Source organism: Cucurbita pepo, chromosome LG08 (genome assembly GCF_002806865.2).
Source record: "Cucurbita pepo subsp. pepo cultivar mu-cu-16 chromosome LG08, ASM280686v2, whole genome shotgun sequence".
Taxonomy (NCBI): Eukaryota; Viridiplantae; Streptophyta; class Magnoliopsida; order Cucurbitales; family Cucurbitaceae; genus Cucurbita; species Cucurbita pepo.
In genome coordinates, this window is record NC_036645.1 from 2,190,338 (window position 1) to 2,203,733 (window position 13,396).

Genomic DNA, 13,396 nt, shown 5'->3' on the forward strand with positions numbered 1-13,396 from the left:
AATCATCCTCCTCGTCCCCCGAGTCGCTCACATCGCTGCAAAAACACGCAAAGACACCGAATTCAAAATCGACCCCATCTCGTTAAGCTCATGACATCAAACTAAAGACTTATTTCAACTCATTTTCTAAGCGTTTAAGCACTTAAAAAGTCATTCTAAACGAGCGATTTCACGAAGAACAAGCAAAGAACAGATCATTTCAGCTCATAAGACAGCATAAGACAGCATGACAGACAGCATGACAGACAGCCCATCTTCCCCAAACAACATAAAACATACCAAAAAAAACCAACATAAAAGGAAACCAATCAAGCTACCTCGGTTGAAACTCCAAAATCTCCGCTAGATTATTACCATTACTATCAGTCCACCGGACTTTCATCCTCGGCTTATTCGATTTCCTCGACATTCCGCCACGCCGGGGCGGCAATAGAGCATTCGATTCACTGTAATCTTCGCCTTTACCGGAATCCCCAACTTCTCCGGCAGCCACAGAATCCACAGTCTCCTCAACATCCTTAGAATCGCCACCCATAGTTCACCAAAGATCAAAAATCAAACCCAAATTTGAGATTTCTGAACCGAATCATCGCAAAAATCACAAATCCAGAACCGAGTTAGGGCTCATGGGTTCAAGATTTACGAACCCAACAACCCCATCAAAAACCCCTCGATCTAAAATTTGAACCAAACAAAGAAAATAAGGCTTAGAATCGAAAGATTCCCGAGAAAGTGACAGAAAATAAAATCGCCTCCAAACCCCAAAGAGAAAATGGGCGATGGAGCGGTGCGCTGTCGAGATCGGAGAAGGAATTAAAACAACGATACAAGAAGGCGTTTACTTTGCTGTGATTGGTCATTGGTGATGTCGAATAACACTGTGGAAATGGACGGTTGAGATTGGATATCAAAGAAAACGGATGAGTTTTAGGTGGGTCCCGGTGGCGGGTGTTCGTTAAATTCGTTGCTCATAAATTGTCGGTTATCAGAACTTGTCCTTTTTCTATTCCATTTATGTTTTTTTTTTTCAAACATTAATTGATGTCCTCAATGTGAGTTGTTTTCTTGGATCATGATATTTAATTTAGTACTTTTGAATTGGTATTTCTTTTTTTTTATAAAAAATACCCATAATGTCGTAANTGATATTTAATTTAGTACTTTTGAATTGGTATTTCTTTTTTTTATAAAAAATACCCATAATGTCGTAATATTATTATATGAACGTCTTGTCTACCAAAAAGTTTATAATATAATTATAATTTAATGTTAATCTCGTTAGTCAAACTTGCTTTTTCTAAGTTACTATGAACCAATTAAATTATGATAAAGTATTTTTCGATTTATAAATAATATGTATAGTTTGATAAAACTCCCGTAAATAGGTAGAAATTAATTGTAATATTTAAAATTATAAGATTAAATTTTAATTTTTTTAAAAATGATATTTTTAATAAAATTATTCAATTTCTTTTAATGTTTTTGAAATTATAAGTAAATTTTAGAAAATATTATGATATCCACAAATTTTATAATTAATCCTTCAAAATTATCTTTTTTTTTTTAATTAAAATTGATTAAATAATAATAATTTTCTAATCATTTTTTAAAAAATTAATGAAAATTAATTAATGTTAAAAATAACTTAAGAAATTGAACAATAATTACAATAAATAAAATTTAATGGTATTTTTTAAATTTTAAAAATTAAAATTTATTTTTTAAGGAGAATTGGAAAAATATTTTTAAATACTTTAAAAAACAAAAATAAAACCATTTAGAAAATTCTAAACTAAACCAAAAAATGAGAAAAAAATGAATAATTGAAGTGTGGATTCTGTAATTTTGCAAATTAACAAGGACCATATAGCAAAAATGTAAATTAAAATTCAAGCCACAAGTTTGTGTGGCTCAAAACAAGGCCCCTCAACTCTCTCACAATTACACGAAAATATCCACTTTCGCAGATCATCCAAAACCCTCCGTTACAACTTCCACCATGCTCTCTGAACTCTGATCCTTCCGCCATTTCCATGGCAGCTTCAATTTCTGCATCTCGTCTTCACAAACCTCTTCCCTCCTCCTTCCATGGAGGCTGGGGCTCCTCCATTTGCGGCGAAACCACCGGGATGCTCGCCAAATCGGTCCCGGAAGTGATCCGAGTTGCAAAGCCGGTGAGATTCCGGCCAGTGATGAAGAATGTTAACGAAGGGAAAGGCGTATTTGCGCCTGCCGTTGTTCTTGCTCGAAATATTATCGGAAAGAAGCGTTTCAATCAGTTGAGAGGCAAGGCCATTGCGCTGCACTCACAGGTAAATTAGTCACTTGAACGAACTGTCCTTATGAGTTTAGTGAGAAATGCGTGTTGAGATTTTGGGTTTTGGACAGATTATTACGGAGTTCTGCAAATCTATTGGAGCTGATGCTAAGCAAAGGCAGGGTTTGATTAGGTTAGCCAAGAAGAATGGTGAAAGGTTAGGGTTCCTTGCTTGATTTTATCACACTCTGTTTCTGTAATCATAGATCTGTTTGAGCTTCCATTTGTATATCTATCAAACACAATCTGAAGCATTATGTTTGCATATTCTTGTATATAAAACTCTTATTCATCGCTTTTAAGAAGAATCAAAGGACGATGAATGAAGGAAGGCCTAGAATGTTGATCAATATGATGACTCTATCAGGGATTTTTCTTTTAGAACTACTGCCATATTCATTAGCTTAGAAACCTGTATGGAGTTTATAGACCATGGCAACGATGAACAGTTTAAAATCGTGACGAACTTTTGCTTCTAACAGTGACGACTGTTGTACCTACAAATCAACACATGTCCTTTCACATGTTTTGTTCTCACTCATATGCTTCATAGGAAAAATTTTAAGATGTTACCTAACCAAGGATTGCTCAAATTTGGAGCTGGAAAAAGAATGTGCACCTTATTGGTTTAGGTAGACACTTCAATTCTTTTCAAATTTTTCTTAAGGATCCTATGCTAAGGACCACTTGGATGTGGTCTCTGTTTATTCGTGTTACTCCTCCTTTACTTAGGCATTACAATACCAATAATGTGCATTTTTCTTCCAAAGTTAAAAAAATGTTTGCTTTTGAGTAAATTCTATATTGGGCGGGCTCTCTTAGAAAACCACGAACCTCCAGTGGTATGATATTGTCCACTCTTATGGAGCCATTGAACAACAATTAGCTCTCGAACAAAGTATACCATATAACCTCTCTTGAGGTCTATGGAGCCCTTGAACAACCTCCCCTTAATCAACACTTTATTCGACACTTGGGTCACTTTTTACTATGCCATCGAGACTCACAATGTCTTTGTTCGACATTTGAGGAATTTAAGGATTCTATTGACGTAGTTTTACTCTTAGTTTCTCCAAAAAGCCTGTACTAACGAAAGATGTATTCCTTATAAATCTATGATCAACCACTTAATTAGCCATGTGATATTCCTCTCTCTATCTTCAATAGGCTAATATAAAAATAAATAAATAAATAAATAAAAAATTATGAGCAAGAACAAAACATGCTAAAAGAACATGTTCACTACTAGAAACCGGTATGCTAAAAGAATCAAAGGATGATGAATGAAGGCCAATATGATGACTCTATCAGTGTTTTTTCTTTTAGATCTATTGCCATATTCAACTTAAAATTCTCACTAGTTGTTGATCTAACATGTATCAGAGTCATGCCCTAAACTTGCAGACAAAGGACTCAATCCTCAAATGTCAGNTGTACTAACGAAAGATGTATTACTTATAAATCTATGATCAACCACTTAATTAGCCATGTGATATTCCTCTCTCTATCTTCAATAGGCTAATATAAAAATAAATAAATAAATAAATAAAAAATTATGAGCAAGAACAAAACATGCTAAAAGAACATGTTCACTACTAGAAACCGGTATGCTAAAAGAATCAAAGGATGATGAATGAAGGCCAATATGATGACTCTATCAGTGTTTTTTCTTTTAGATCTATTGCCATATTCAACTTAAAATTCTCACGAGTGGTTGATCTAACATGTATGAGAGTCATGCCTTAAACTTAGTGTTTTTTCTTTTAGATCTATTGCCATATTCAACTTAAAATTCTCACGAGTGGTTGATCTAACATGTATGAGAGTCATGCCTTAAACTTAGTCATGTCAATAGAATCCTCAAATGTCAGACAAAGGACTCCAATCCTCAAATGTCGAACAAAGGACTCCAATCCTCAAATGTCGAACAAAGGACTCCAAAAAGATAAGGAGAACAAAGGACTCCAAAAAGATAAGGAGAACAAAGGACTCCAAAAAGATAAGGAGTCGATGCTCTTTAAGGCATAGTAAAAAATGACTAAGACTCAAAAAGAAAAAGGAGTCGAGCTTCAATTAAGGGGAGGCGTACTTTGTTTGGATGAAAAGTCTGTTAATTTAGGGAGTGATCATGAGGTTTATAATCAAAGACTAATCTCTCTATTGGTGTGAGGCCTTTTGGGGAAGCCCAAAACAAAGCCATTGGTATGTAAATGAATCGATGCCACATTTAAATGAGAGATGATCTTGAGGAGATGAAACTACTTTTGATTACAACTTCTTTGTTCAACATTTGAACTTCTTTGTTTCTCCAAAAAGCTTGCTACCGATGGATGTGTAAAACTCATGCTCAACTCCTTAATTAGGCAAAACTTTTAGTTTCCCAAAAGGCTTGCTATCAATGATTGTGTAAAACTCGCGCTTTTCGTTTCTTCGATCTTATTTAGGCAAGCAAAATTTTCGTTTCTTCGATCTTATTTAGGCAAGCAAAATTTTCGTTTCTTCGATCTTATTTAGGCAAGCAAAATTTTCGTATCTATAAACTTTAAAAAGTAACAATACCAAAATAAACTACAACTTATTCATCAATAATCAAAACATTACATCTCTCTATGATGTCTTACAAAGGACTCAATCCTCAAATGTCGAACAAAGGACTCAATCCTCAAATGTCGAACAAAGGACTCAATCCTCAAATGTCGAACAAAGGACTCCAATCCTCAAATGTCGAACAAAGGACTCCAAAAAGATAAGGAGAAAAGGAGTCGAGCTTCAATTAAGGGGAGGCGTACTTTGTTCGGATGAAAAGTCCGCTAATTTAGGGAGTGATCATGGGTTTAGTCCGCTAATTTAGGGAGTGATCATGAGGTTTATAATCAAAGACTAATCTCTCTATTGGTGTGAGGCCTTTTGGAGAACCCCAAAACAAAGCCATTGGTATGTAAATGAATTGATGCCACATTTAAATGAGAGATGATCTTGAGGAGATGAAACTACGGTTAAAAATGACTTAAAAAACACAAGCTACTTTTGATTACAACTTCTTTGTTCGATATTTGAACTTCTTTGTTTCTCCAAAAGGCTTGCTACCGATGGATGTGTAAAACTCATGCTCCTTAATTAGGCAAAACTTTTAGTTTCCCAAAAGGCTTGCTATCAATGATTGTGTAAAACTCACGCTTCGTTTCTTCGATCAACTCCTTAATTAGGCAAGCAAAATTTTCGTATCTATAAACTTTAAAAAGTAAAACTTTAAAAAGTAAACAATACCGAAATAAACTACACNTTAAGGCATAGTAAAAAATGACTAAGACTCAAAAAGAAAAAGGAGTCGAGCTTCAATTAAGGGGAGGCGTACTTTGTTTGGATGAAAAGTCTGTTAATTTAGGGAGTGATCATGAGGTTTATAATCAAAGACTAATCTCTCTATTGGTGTGAGGCCTTTTGGGGAAGCCCAAAACAAAGCCATTGGTATGTAAATGAATCGATGCCACATTTAAATGAGAGATGATCTTGAGGAGATGAAACTACTTTTGATTACAACTTCTTTGTTCAACATTTGAACTTCTTTGTTTCTCCAAAAAGCTTGCTACCGATGGATGTGTAAAACTCATGCTCAACTCCTTAATTAGGCAAAACTTTTAGTTTCCCAAAAGGCTTGCTATCAATGATTGTGTAAAACTCGCGCTTTTCGTTTCTTCGATCTTATTTAGGCAAGCAAAATTTTCGTTTCTTCGATCTTATTTAGGCAAGCAAAATTTTCGTTTCTTCGATCTTATTTAGGCAAGCAAAATTTTCGTATCTATAAACTTTAAAAAGTAACAATACCAAAATAAACTACAACTTATTCATCAATAATCAAAACATTACATCTCTCTATGATGTCTCTCTCTGTCTCTCCAGCTCAAAATACAATCCTCTAGCCGACGATCGTTCATGGAGAGTCAAGAAGAACAAAAGAAAATAGTTTGAAATCCAAAACCAGGTCGAAATTCCAATGCTCAAGCTACATAATACATTGGATTTGGAAGCTTGAACGTTCTTCTTCCACTTGGAGTTCCCTCAAGGCTGCTGTATTGATCTCCCAATATCCCCCAAATGCAATACCCTCCTTTCACCAATCTCCTTCTCACATCTGACTTATATTTCTCCACGTCCTTCTCTTCATCGCTCCTGCAACCAAACAAGCAAACCCATCACTCACCAAGCACAGACACAAGATTTGTGATTTGTGGGCTGACACTGACCTAAAGAACAGATCGGACCATCCATGGTACCCCTTTTGAACGAGGTTCTCAATGGTGGCTGATCTCAGAGCTTCCCTTCTAGCAGAAATCAAAATGATATCCACTCCTTTTGCTTTCAATAGATTGAAAAACCTCAATGTGTGCCCCAAAACTGGTGCTTTGGCCTCGCTCATCCATGCTTCCAAATCTGTGATATTCAATTTCTTCCCCCTACACTCCATGAATCTCATTCAACAAAATAAACCCTCTAACAGATTCTACAGACCCACAAACATTCTTCAGCAATCAAGAGATCTCAGACATTGCATTAGTCAGAACACAACAAAAGAAAGTTGATCATATTCATCAATCAGAACAGATTCAACGGACCCATAAAGATTATTCGTCAAAACATTCAAACAAATAAAGGGTATGAAGGAAACGAGAAAAGAAAATTACCCATGTTCATCGATCAGAATAGATTCAACAGACCCACAAGCATTCTTCAGCAAACGAATCGATTCAGTCGATGCATCAATCGAAACACATAACAAAAAAAAGAATATACGATGAAAAGGAGAAAGAAAAGTTACCCGTATTGAGCTTTCTTGTAATAGGGCACGGTAGAGATGAGGGTATCATCGATATCAAAGATCCAAGCATCAGTGCCGTCGCCCTTAAGGGAGCAGCCCTTGGTAAGGTACACGATACATTCTTCAATCGTCCTCTCGGAATCAACTTTGTACTGAGTGGAGGTAACGTAGTTGCCAATGTAACCAACGCATTCTTCAGGAACAAGCTTGAAGTATCGGACATTGTGGAGCTCGACGTTCAATCTCCAGCTTTCGCAGTAGTTCTTTAGGCTGATTTTGAGCCCATTATTGGTCCTTCGGTTGATAATGTTCCAGTCTGCAGCTGTTAAAGCAATGAAAAGGCAAAAGAAAGTGAAGAGAAGGGGTAGTACAGATTTTGCCATTGCCATTACCATTGAGATTGATTTTAGGTTGTGAAATGGAAGGGATTTCGAAGCGTTTAAGTAGGCATGGAGGGGGAAAGATCCGAAGAGACAGAGTCAATTGAGCAAAAATAAGAACAGTTTTGGACCCTGAATGTAAGGTGTTCTACCACCACAACCGGATTTTCATTTCGTCAACTTGTTCAACATAATGTACCCTCCAAAATTTCAGACGAACGAGTGGATTTACTCAAATTTATTTAATGTTAGTAGTTAAGAATCTGAATTCGACAATTTATATAATCTAATGACCATACATTTTTCAAACAATTTAGTATATTTAAAAGTTCAAATTCTTCGATCAATCAGTTTATGGTTAACATAGAATTGAAATTTCAAATAATTACATCACAACATGATCTTCGGTCTCGAATCTGTCTCGAATCTGAACACAAAAGAGTCTAGGGACAAAACATGGCAACCCTTGATTTTGAAGCCAGCAAAAGTAATACAAAATACAGTTGCAGATTACCCTATTGTTCACTAGCTCCAATTTGATTTCAACGCCCACACTCTCTTCTCAAGCCTCCCATCAACTGTACCTTGTCGGGGTAAGAACACTTCAAAAATCATGCTTATCACTCAACGTGCAAAGCCTTTTGGATTTGAAGACCACATTCCGCCAAAATCTGGTTGATTTGGACAATAGGAAATAGAACAATCATCTCAATTGAAAGAGTACGATAAATCCAAGAAGGATAGGTAATTCCTGAATTCTTTTTAGAAAACAAGTAATATTTTTAGATCCCAGGCTACATATCTCATTACATTGAAAACTTTCAACACTCATTTTCTAGAGAAATCTTATAAGCTTACAATTTGGTGTCGATTTAACCAAAGCTATCATGTAGAGACCAAATGGAACAGATGTGAGCAAGAAATTTTCACACATCTGTAACGATGGTCTCAGTCAATTTTCCAGACTCGTAACTGTATCAAACCATTCATAAAAGAAATGATACATGACTAAGTCTGGTAGCACCAGATTTCTCGCGAAAACAATTAGTAATCAAAATAAATCCAAATCTACAAAGTAACAAGCATCAAACACAGATCCACCATTCTGCAATTACCTCTAAAAGAGAGAACAAACACGAATCAAAAATAAATATAAAACTCTAGCAGTGGAGCGATAATGGTGGTAGCAATGTGCCAGCCATGACCATATCTCCTGCAATTTCAAAATTAGGGCAGAAAATGGAGAGACGTAAAGAAGAAGGTGATAGAAGAGGACGACGGTGAAAGAGAAAGAAAGAAATAGGGTTTAACACGATTGAAGGCTCCCATATGATGAAAAGGTTTAGGGTTTTGCCCATATTTATATACAATTTTAGAGGGGATGACGGACGGGCTTGGGCTTTAAGGCCCAAAACTATTGAGGCCCAGTGTACTGTGGGCCATTTTTGGGCCTAATTGTAGTGTTTCTTATTTATTTTCCTAGATTAATCTCTTATTAAATAATTTTTTTTATTTAAAATAATGTAAAAAATATTTTATAAATAAAAAATATAAATATAAAAAAATCTCTTCTCGCTCTACCTATTCTCAGTTCAAACGAAAATTTCTAGTTCCGAGGACCCGTCAGGAATCCTTTATAATGTATAAAGCTAGGCGGGGACGAGACGGGAGGCCTGTTCAGCTAACAGGGAGAAATCTCTCCTCATTTTATCCCCATTCTCCGTTCAAACGAAAATTTCTAGCTCCAAGGACTCGTTTCCGCCAATTAAAAACATAAAAGTCAACAAATTTTCCCGTTCAAGACACGAAATTGAATGTCAACTTCAAAATCAAAGTCAAAACATGTCCCGACAATGAAGAACAAACTCAGCAAAGCTTTGAACTTTTTTATATTCATACCTCTAATCTAAACAACTCATTCAGTCGCCATGTCAAAAGCTTGTAGAGATCAAAAAATGGAACAAGCTAGCTAAGCTAAGCTAAGGAAGTTTTCCTTCCACATTCACACAAATTACAAATCACCTATTCTAATTTTCATCAATCTTCTTCTTATTTTAGCTCCTGTACATTTCTCGTTTTCAGACCCGGACTTCGCGAATGGATCATCGCCACCGCAATCGAGAAAGATTGCAGACATGACAGTTTCCGTTCAAAATGAACAAAGTACAACCCGTCGCGGATGTTCACCATCCTCAACGCTGGACGATCCTTCTCTAAACCCTGAAATATGTCATAATCATCACGAATCTAACTAAATTACTAGAATGATTCAGAGGTCAGAGGTCGAAATCTCTAAGAGGGAGAGTGTGTGTGTATATACCTTAGCATGTACGTTGAATGCCCGACACTCGTGCGTGTCTGTTCGTCGCGAAGTATCTTCACTGACGCCTTCAAGTACTGTTAGAGGACATCCAATGTCCCAACCGCCACAATCACAGAGTCCACCCGACCTCCATCGTTCCTTGAGGGTGGAAGGACCGCAGTTCCTTGTTCTAGGCCCGCCATGAAGACCAGCAGGGATAAGAACATCCATGCTCGTCGAACATTTACCGATATTTCGTGCACAACAGTCAGCCTGCACTGTGGTTGCTGTTGAATCGGGTGTTTGTTCGGCCTTGGCCTGTTTGAGAAACTTTAAACCCCAACCTCCACGTCTACTGCCTCGATCTTCCGGGATATGGTCTCTCACAACAATGGTACACAGCTCAAAATTGGGGGGAACGTCACGAGCACAAATTAAGTCGTCGACGCTGTTGAATTTATCCGAGTTTACGACGCCTGATCTGTTGAAACTGGGCATGTTTCTTAGTTTAAATGAGTTACTTGTCCTAAATACTTCAGTCACCTTTCTAGGGAAGACCTTATTCCTCTTGTGAGTATTGTTAGAAGAATCCATCTCCAAGTCGGAATTTTCAAGAACACCGAACAACACGAATTCAGTATCTGCAGTTTTCGAATTATTCGAACAGACGCTATAAGACGTCGACACCGTCATTTTACCAACGATAAAGGGTCTGCTATCTCTAACCTCGTGATCCTTTAGTCCATTCTTTGCGGAATGGAACAAATAAACGTAGCTCCAAGCCTGATCGTCTGATGAGGCGACCTTCGACGAGCTAGCTACATAGATTTCCTTCTCGTTGTCCACCGAGAAGACGAAGTGAAGATTTCCTTCCTTCCATGTGAACTGAAGCATTCCCTGACAAAGCTGTGTGGAAGCCGAACCCGAAGAAGACTGGTCGGAACATATAAAACTCGTGCTCGGAATAGGGAAAACCCTCTCGTTCGCTGTGTTAGATTCATCTTGATGACTTTCATTTTCTAGCTTCTTCAACGAAGATATATCGACGCCACCGAGAGAGTCCACAAATTCTCTGCCTGGGAAGCCTTTGATATCATTCAAGTCCATTCTTACGATTTTCGACGTGCCATCTGTGATACCGAGTTGTTGCAATAAAGGGCTCTTCAATATGTTGATCATGCTCTTACTTCCCATAATTGAACCAACAAACGACAGTTTGCTCGAGGTTACATCCTCGTTGCCATCCACGCTTGTTGACGAGCATGCAATAACAAACTTTTCCAAATCACCCATCGCTCTCGTTCTTAATCTAGTCGTATCAGTCAAAGCATCAGTCTTCACCGAGCTCAAGTTTATAGATGCATTACATCGTGCAGCCTTCGATGCACTGATCTGTATCGATTCCAAGCATCGTCGTAGATATTTCTCATCTGTTGTCAGCATATACTTCGGAACGTTATAGTCTAACCCTATCTTACTGTTAAAAAACGAATCGTGAACATAACTCTTACTGATTCGGTATTGCTTCAACTTCAAATATAATGCATGAGGCAGCATTACCCTCTTATTCAACCCTCTCGATATCGACTTCGACAGACCCAATTCACCATTTTCCAACAACTCATCCTTGTTCCTGTCACCGAAAGAACCAATTTCACTTCGTCGATCAGTCCGAGCGTTGATAGACGACTTTGGTTCCATATTCAATTCTCCAGTAAAGTAAGGATCATGAATGGCTCAAAAATCCCTCTGTTCAAATCACATCTTTCTTAAGGCCTAACACAAAAATTGAAAGAAATCTCATCAGATCCAGTAAACAACCATTTCGTCTTCCCTCTCGTCCTCCATAATCAATCATTTCAAGGATTGACTGTTTAAATTTGAAGATGAAACCTGTTCTAAATCTCCTAAATCAAGAACTTACACAGAGGGCTTGAACTGGGTAAGAACAAAGGCAATCTAGAGCCAAATGATTGAAAAATACATGAAGAATCAAGCTAAAAAACTCCATGAAGCTTAACAATGGCTTCCGATTGTTTCCAGAAGATGGGATAAACTCAAGCAAATAACGAAGAACAAGGAAAAATAGGGCAAAAGATTCAGTGTTTCTATAACCCCACAAGAGAAAGTATAGATTAAAAGGCTAAACATGATTAAGAGAGATAAACCCACAAGCCACAAAGTGTATACAGAAAGTAGCCTCAATAAACAAGTACAAAAGGAAAAGAGTAGCACAATCATAACAATAACAACAGCAATAAACAAAGCATTTCCTCAAGAAATGGATCCAAGGAGAACCAAAACATCAATCCAGCTCAAACCAATCAAAGAATCAGAAAGAAACAGAGAAACCCACAAGAGAAATCACCTTAATCTCCTCGAAATCCTCCAAACATTGAAGTTCTAGGAGCTTCAAATCAATGTTTTAAACAGAACCAAGTTCGCAGAGGATAGGATTTATGGCCCTAAAACTGCCAAATCGTTTACATTCCTGAAGAACAACACAGCCGTTTCGAATAAAAAATGGAAGGCACGTTCTGAGTTTCAAGGTCAATGAACAAAAATGGCGGTGTTTAAAGGTCCCACAGCCATGGCTGGGGCGAATTCTTTCGCATTCATAGCGACCCAGGTTCAGAATCGGCTAATTTGGAGAGGGAATGAAAATGATGATAAAAGAGAGAGGAAAAAATTGGGGGATCGTGAGCTGGTGCGCATATGAGCCCACTATGTCAAGTGGAGCCCACTGCCCGAATTGCTTTTCTAGAACAGAGGATTTGAGAAAGAACAATTTCTTTTTAATTATGTAATTAATATATGTTAATTTTAAATTTTTATTTTTATTATTAAAATTGTTTTCAATAATTTGAAAAATTCAAAGCTTGAAACGATTCTCCAATATTCAAATAGTTTCTCACAGAACATTCCTCGATTTTTTAATTTCTGAAATATTTTAGTGTTTTTTTTTTTTTTTTCAAACTAATTAAAATATGTATTTTTTTTAATTTATTAAATTTTAAAAGGACAAACGAATAATTTGACTAAGTTACGGTCAACCAGCCAATTGGTGACGGTCTTTTACATCACAGTCCGTGAGTTTAGCCTCCGTGAAAGTACGGATTTTTTTATTTTTTTTTTTTATTTTTTTTTTTGGAAAAATTAACTTTTAAAAAATAAATTAATAGCTTTTATTGTATTTAAAAATTAAATACTTAATATTAATGTTCTTATTATCGGTCGAGAAAATTCAAGATTAATTGAAGAAATGCATGTAGTTTTAAGATAGTCGTAATAACTGATTAGGGTTTTATGCGAGCATACCNTGAGCCCACTATGTCAAGTGGAGCCCACTGCCCGAATTGCTTTTCTAGAACAGAGGATTTGAGAAAGAACAATTTCTTTTTAATTATGTAATTAATATATGTTAATTTTAAATTTTTATTTTTATTATTAAAATTGTTTTCAATAATTTGAAAAATTCAAAGCTTGAAACGATTCTCCAATATTCAAATAGTTTCTCACAGAACATTCCTCGATTTTTTAATTTCTGAAATATTTTAGTGTTTTTTTTTTTTTTTTCAAAC

The 13,396-nt window shown here is 36.4% G+C and overlaps 3 protein-coding genes across 4 annotated transcripts; 1 reads left to right on the forward strand and 2 right to left on the reverse strand.

The window, feature by feature from the left end:
• The first annotated feature begins 1,924 nt into the window (after nt 1-1,924).
• LOC111799789 (protein PROTON GRADIENT REGULATION 5, chloroplastic-like) lies at nt 1,925-2,698 on the forward strand. The gene is made up of 2 exons (XM_023683267.1): nt 1,925-2,312; nt 2,389-2,698. Exons 1-2 carry the CDS (start codon nt 2,034-2,036, stop codon nt 2,491-2,493), a joined length of 384 nt encoding a protein of 127 aa, XP_023539035.1. The 5' UTR covers nt 1,925-2,033; the 3' UTR covers nt 2,494-2,698.
• Nucleotides 2,699-6,139: 3,441 nt separating this feature from the next.
• On the reverse strand, nt 6,140-8,847 carry LOC111799726 (acid phosphatase 1-like). 2 transcript variants are annotated; one of them, XM_023683177.1, is made up of 4 exons: nt 8,629-8,847; nt 7,134-8,184; nt 6,562-6,771; nt 6,140-6,487 (listed from the first exon to the last, which is right to left on the reverse strand). In XM_023683177.1, the coding sequence occupies exons 2-4, from the start codon at nt 7,526-7,528 to the stop codon at nt 6,316-6,318; spliced, it is 777 nt and encodes a 258-aa protein (XP_023538945.1). In that variant the 5' UTR covers nt 7,529-8,184; nt 8,629-8,847; the 3' UTR covers nt 6,140-6,315. The 2 variants fall into 2 exon arrangements, with proteins under 2 accessions (XP_023538945.1, XP_023538943.1); XM_023683175.1 differs by having other exon boundaries at nt 7,134-8,833.
• Nucleotides 8,848-9,367: 520 nt separating this feature from the next.
• LOC111801188 lies at nt 9,368-12,473 on the reverse strand. The gene is made up of 3 exons (XM_023685191.1): nt 12,184-12,473; nt 9,834-11,591; nt 9,368-9,733 (listed from the first exon to the last, which is right to left on the reverse strand). The coding sequence occupies exons 2-3, from the start codon at nt 11,514-11,516 to the stop codon at nt 9,563-9,565; spliced, it is 1,854 nt and encodes a 617-aa protein (XP_023540959.1). The 5' UTR covers nt 11,517-11,591; nt 12,184-12,473; the 3' UTR covers nt 9,368-9,562.
• Nucleotides 12,474-13,396: the final 923 nt, after the last annotated feature.

Excerpts from the sequence above, each read along its gene's own strand:
- LOC111799726 (XM_023683177.1), bottom strand. The coding sequence starts at position 7,528 with ATGGTAATGGCAATGGCAAAATCTGTACTACCCCTTCTCTTCACTTTC. Across the intron at positions 6,772-7,133 it reads TACAAGAAAGCTCAATACGG|GGGGAAGAAATTGAATATCA; the intron begins GTAACTTTTCTT and ends CATGGAGTGTAG. Across the intron at positions 6,488-6,561 it reads TGGTCCGATCTGTTCTTTAG|GAGCGATGAAGAGAAGGACG; the intron begins GTCAGTGTCAGC and ends GTTTGGTTGCAG.
- LOC111801188 (XM_023685191.1), bottom strand. The coding sequence starts at position 11,516 with ATGGAACCAAAGTCGTCTATCAACGCTCGGACTGATCGACGAAGTGAA. Across the intron at positions 9,734-9,833 it reads CATTCAACGTACATGCTAAG|GGTTTAGAGAAGGATCGTCC; the intron begins GTATATACACAC and ends GACATATTTCAG.
- LOC111799789 (XM_023683267.1), top strand. The coding sequence starts at position 2,034 with ATGGCAGCTTCAATTTCTGCATCTCGTCTTCACAAACCTCTTCCCTCC. Across the intron at positions 2,313-2,388 it reads CCATTGCGCTGCACTCACAG|ATTATTACGGAGTTCTGCAA; the intron begins GTAAATTAGTCA and ends GGTTTTGGACAG.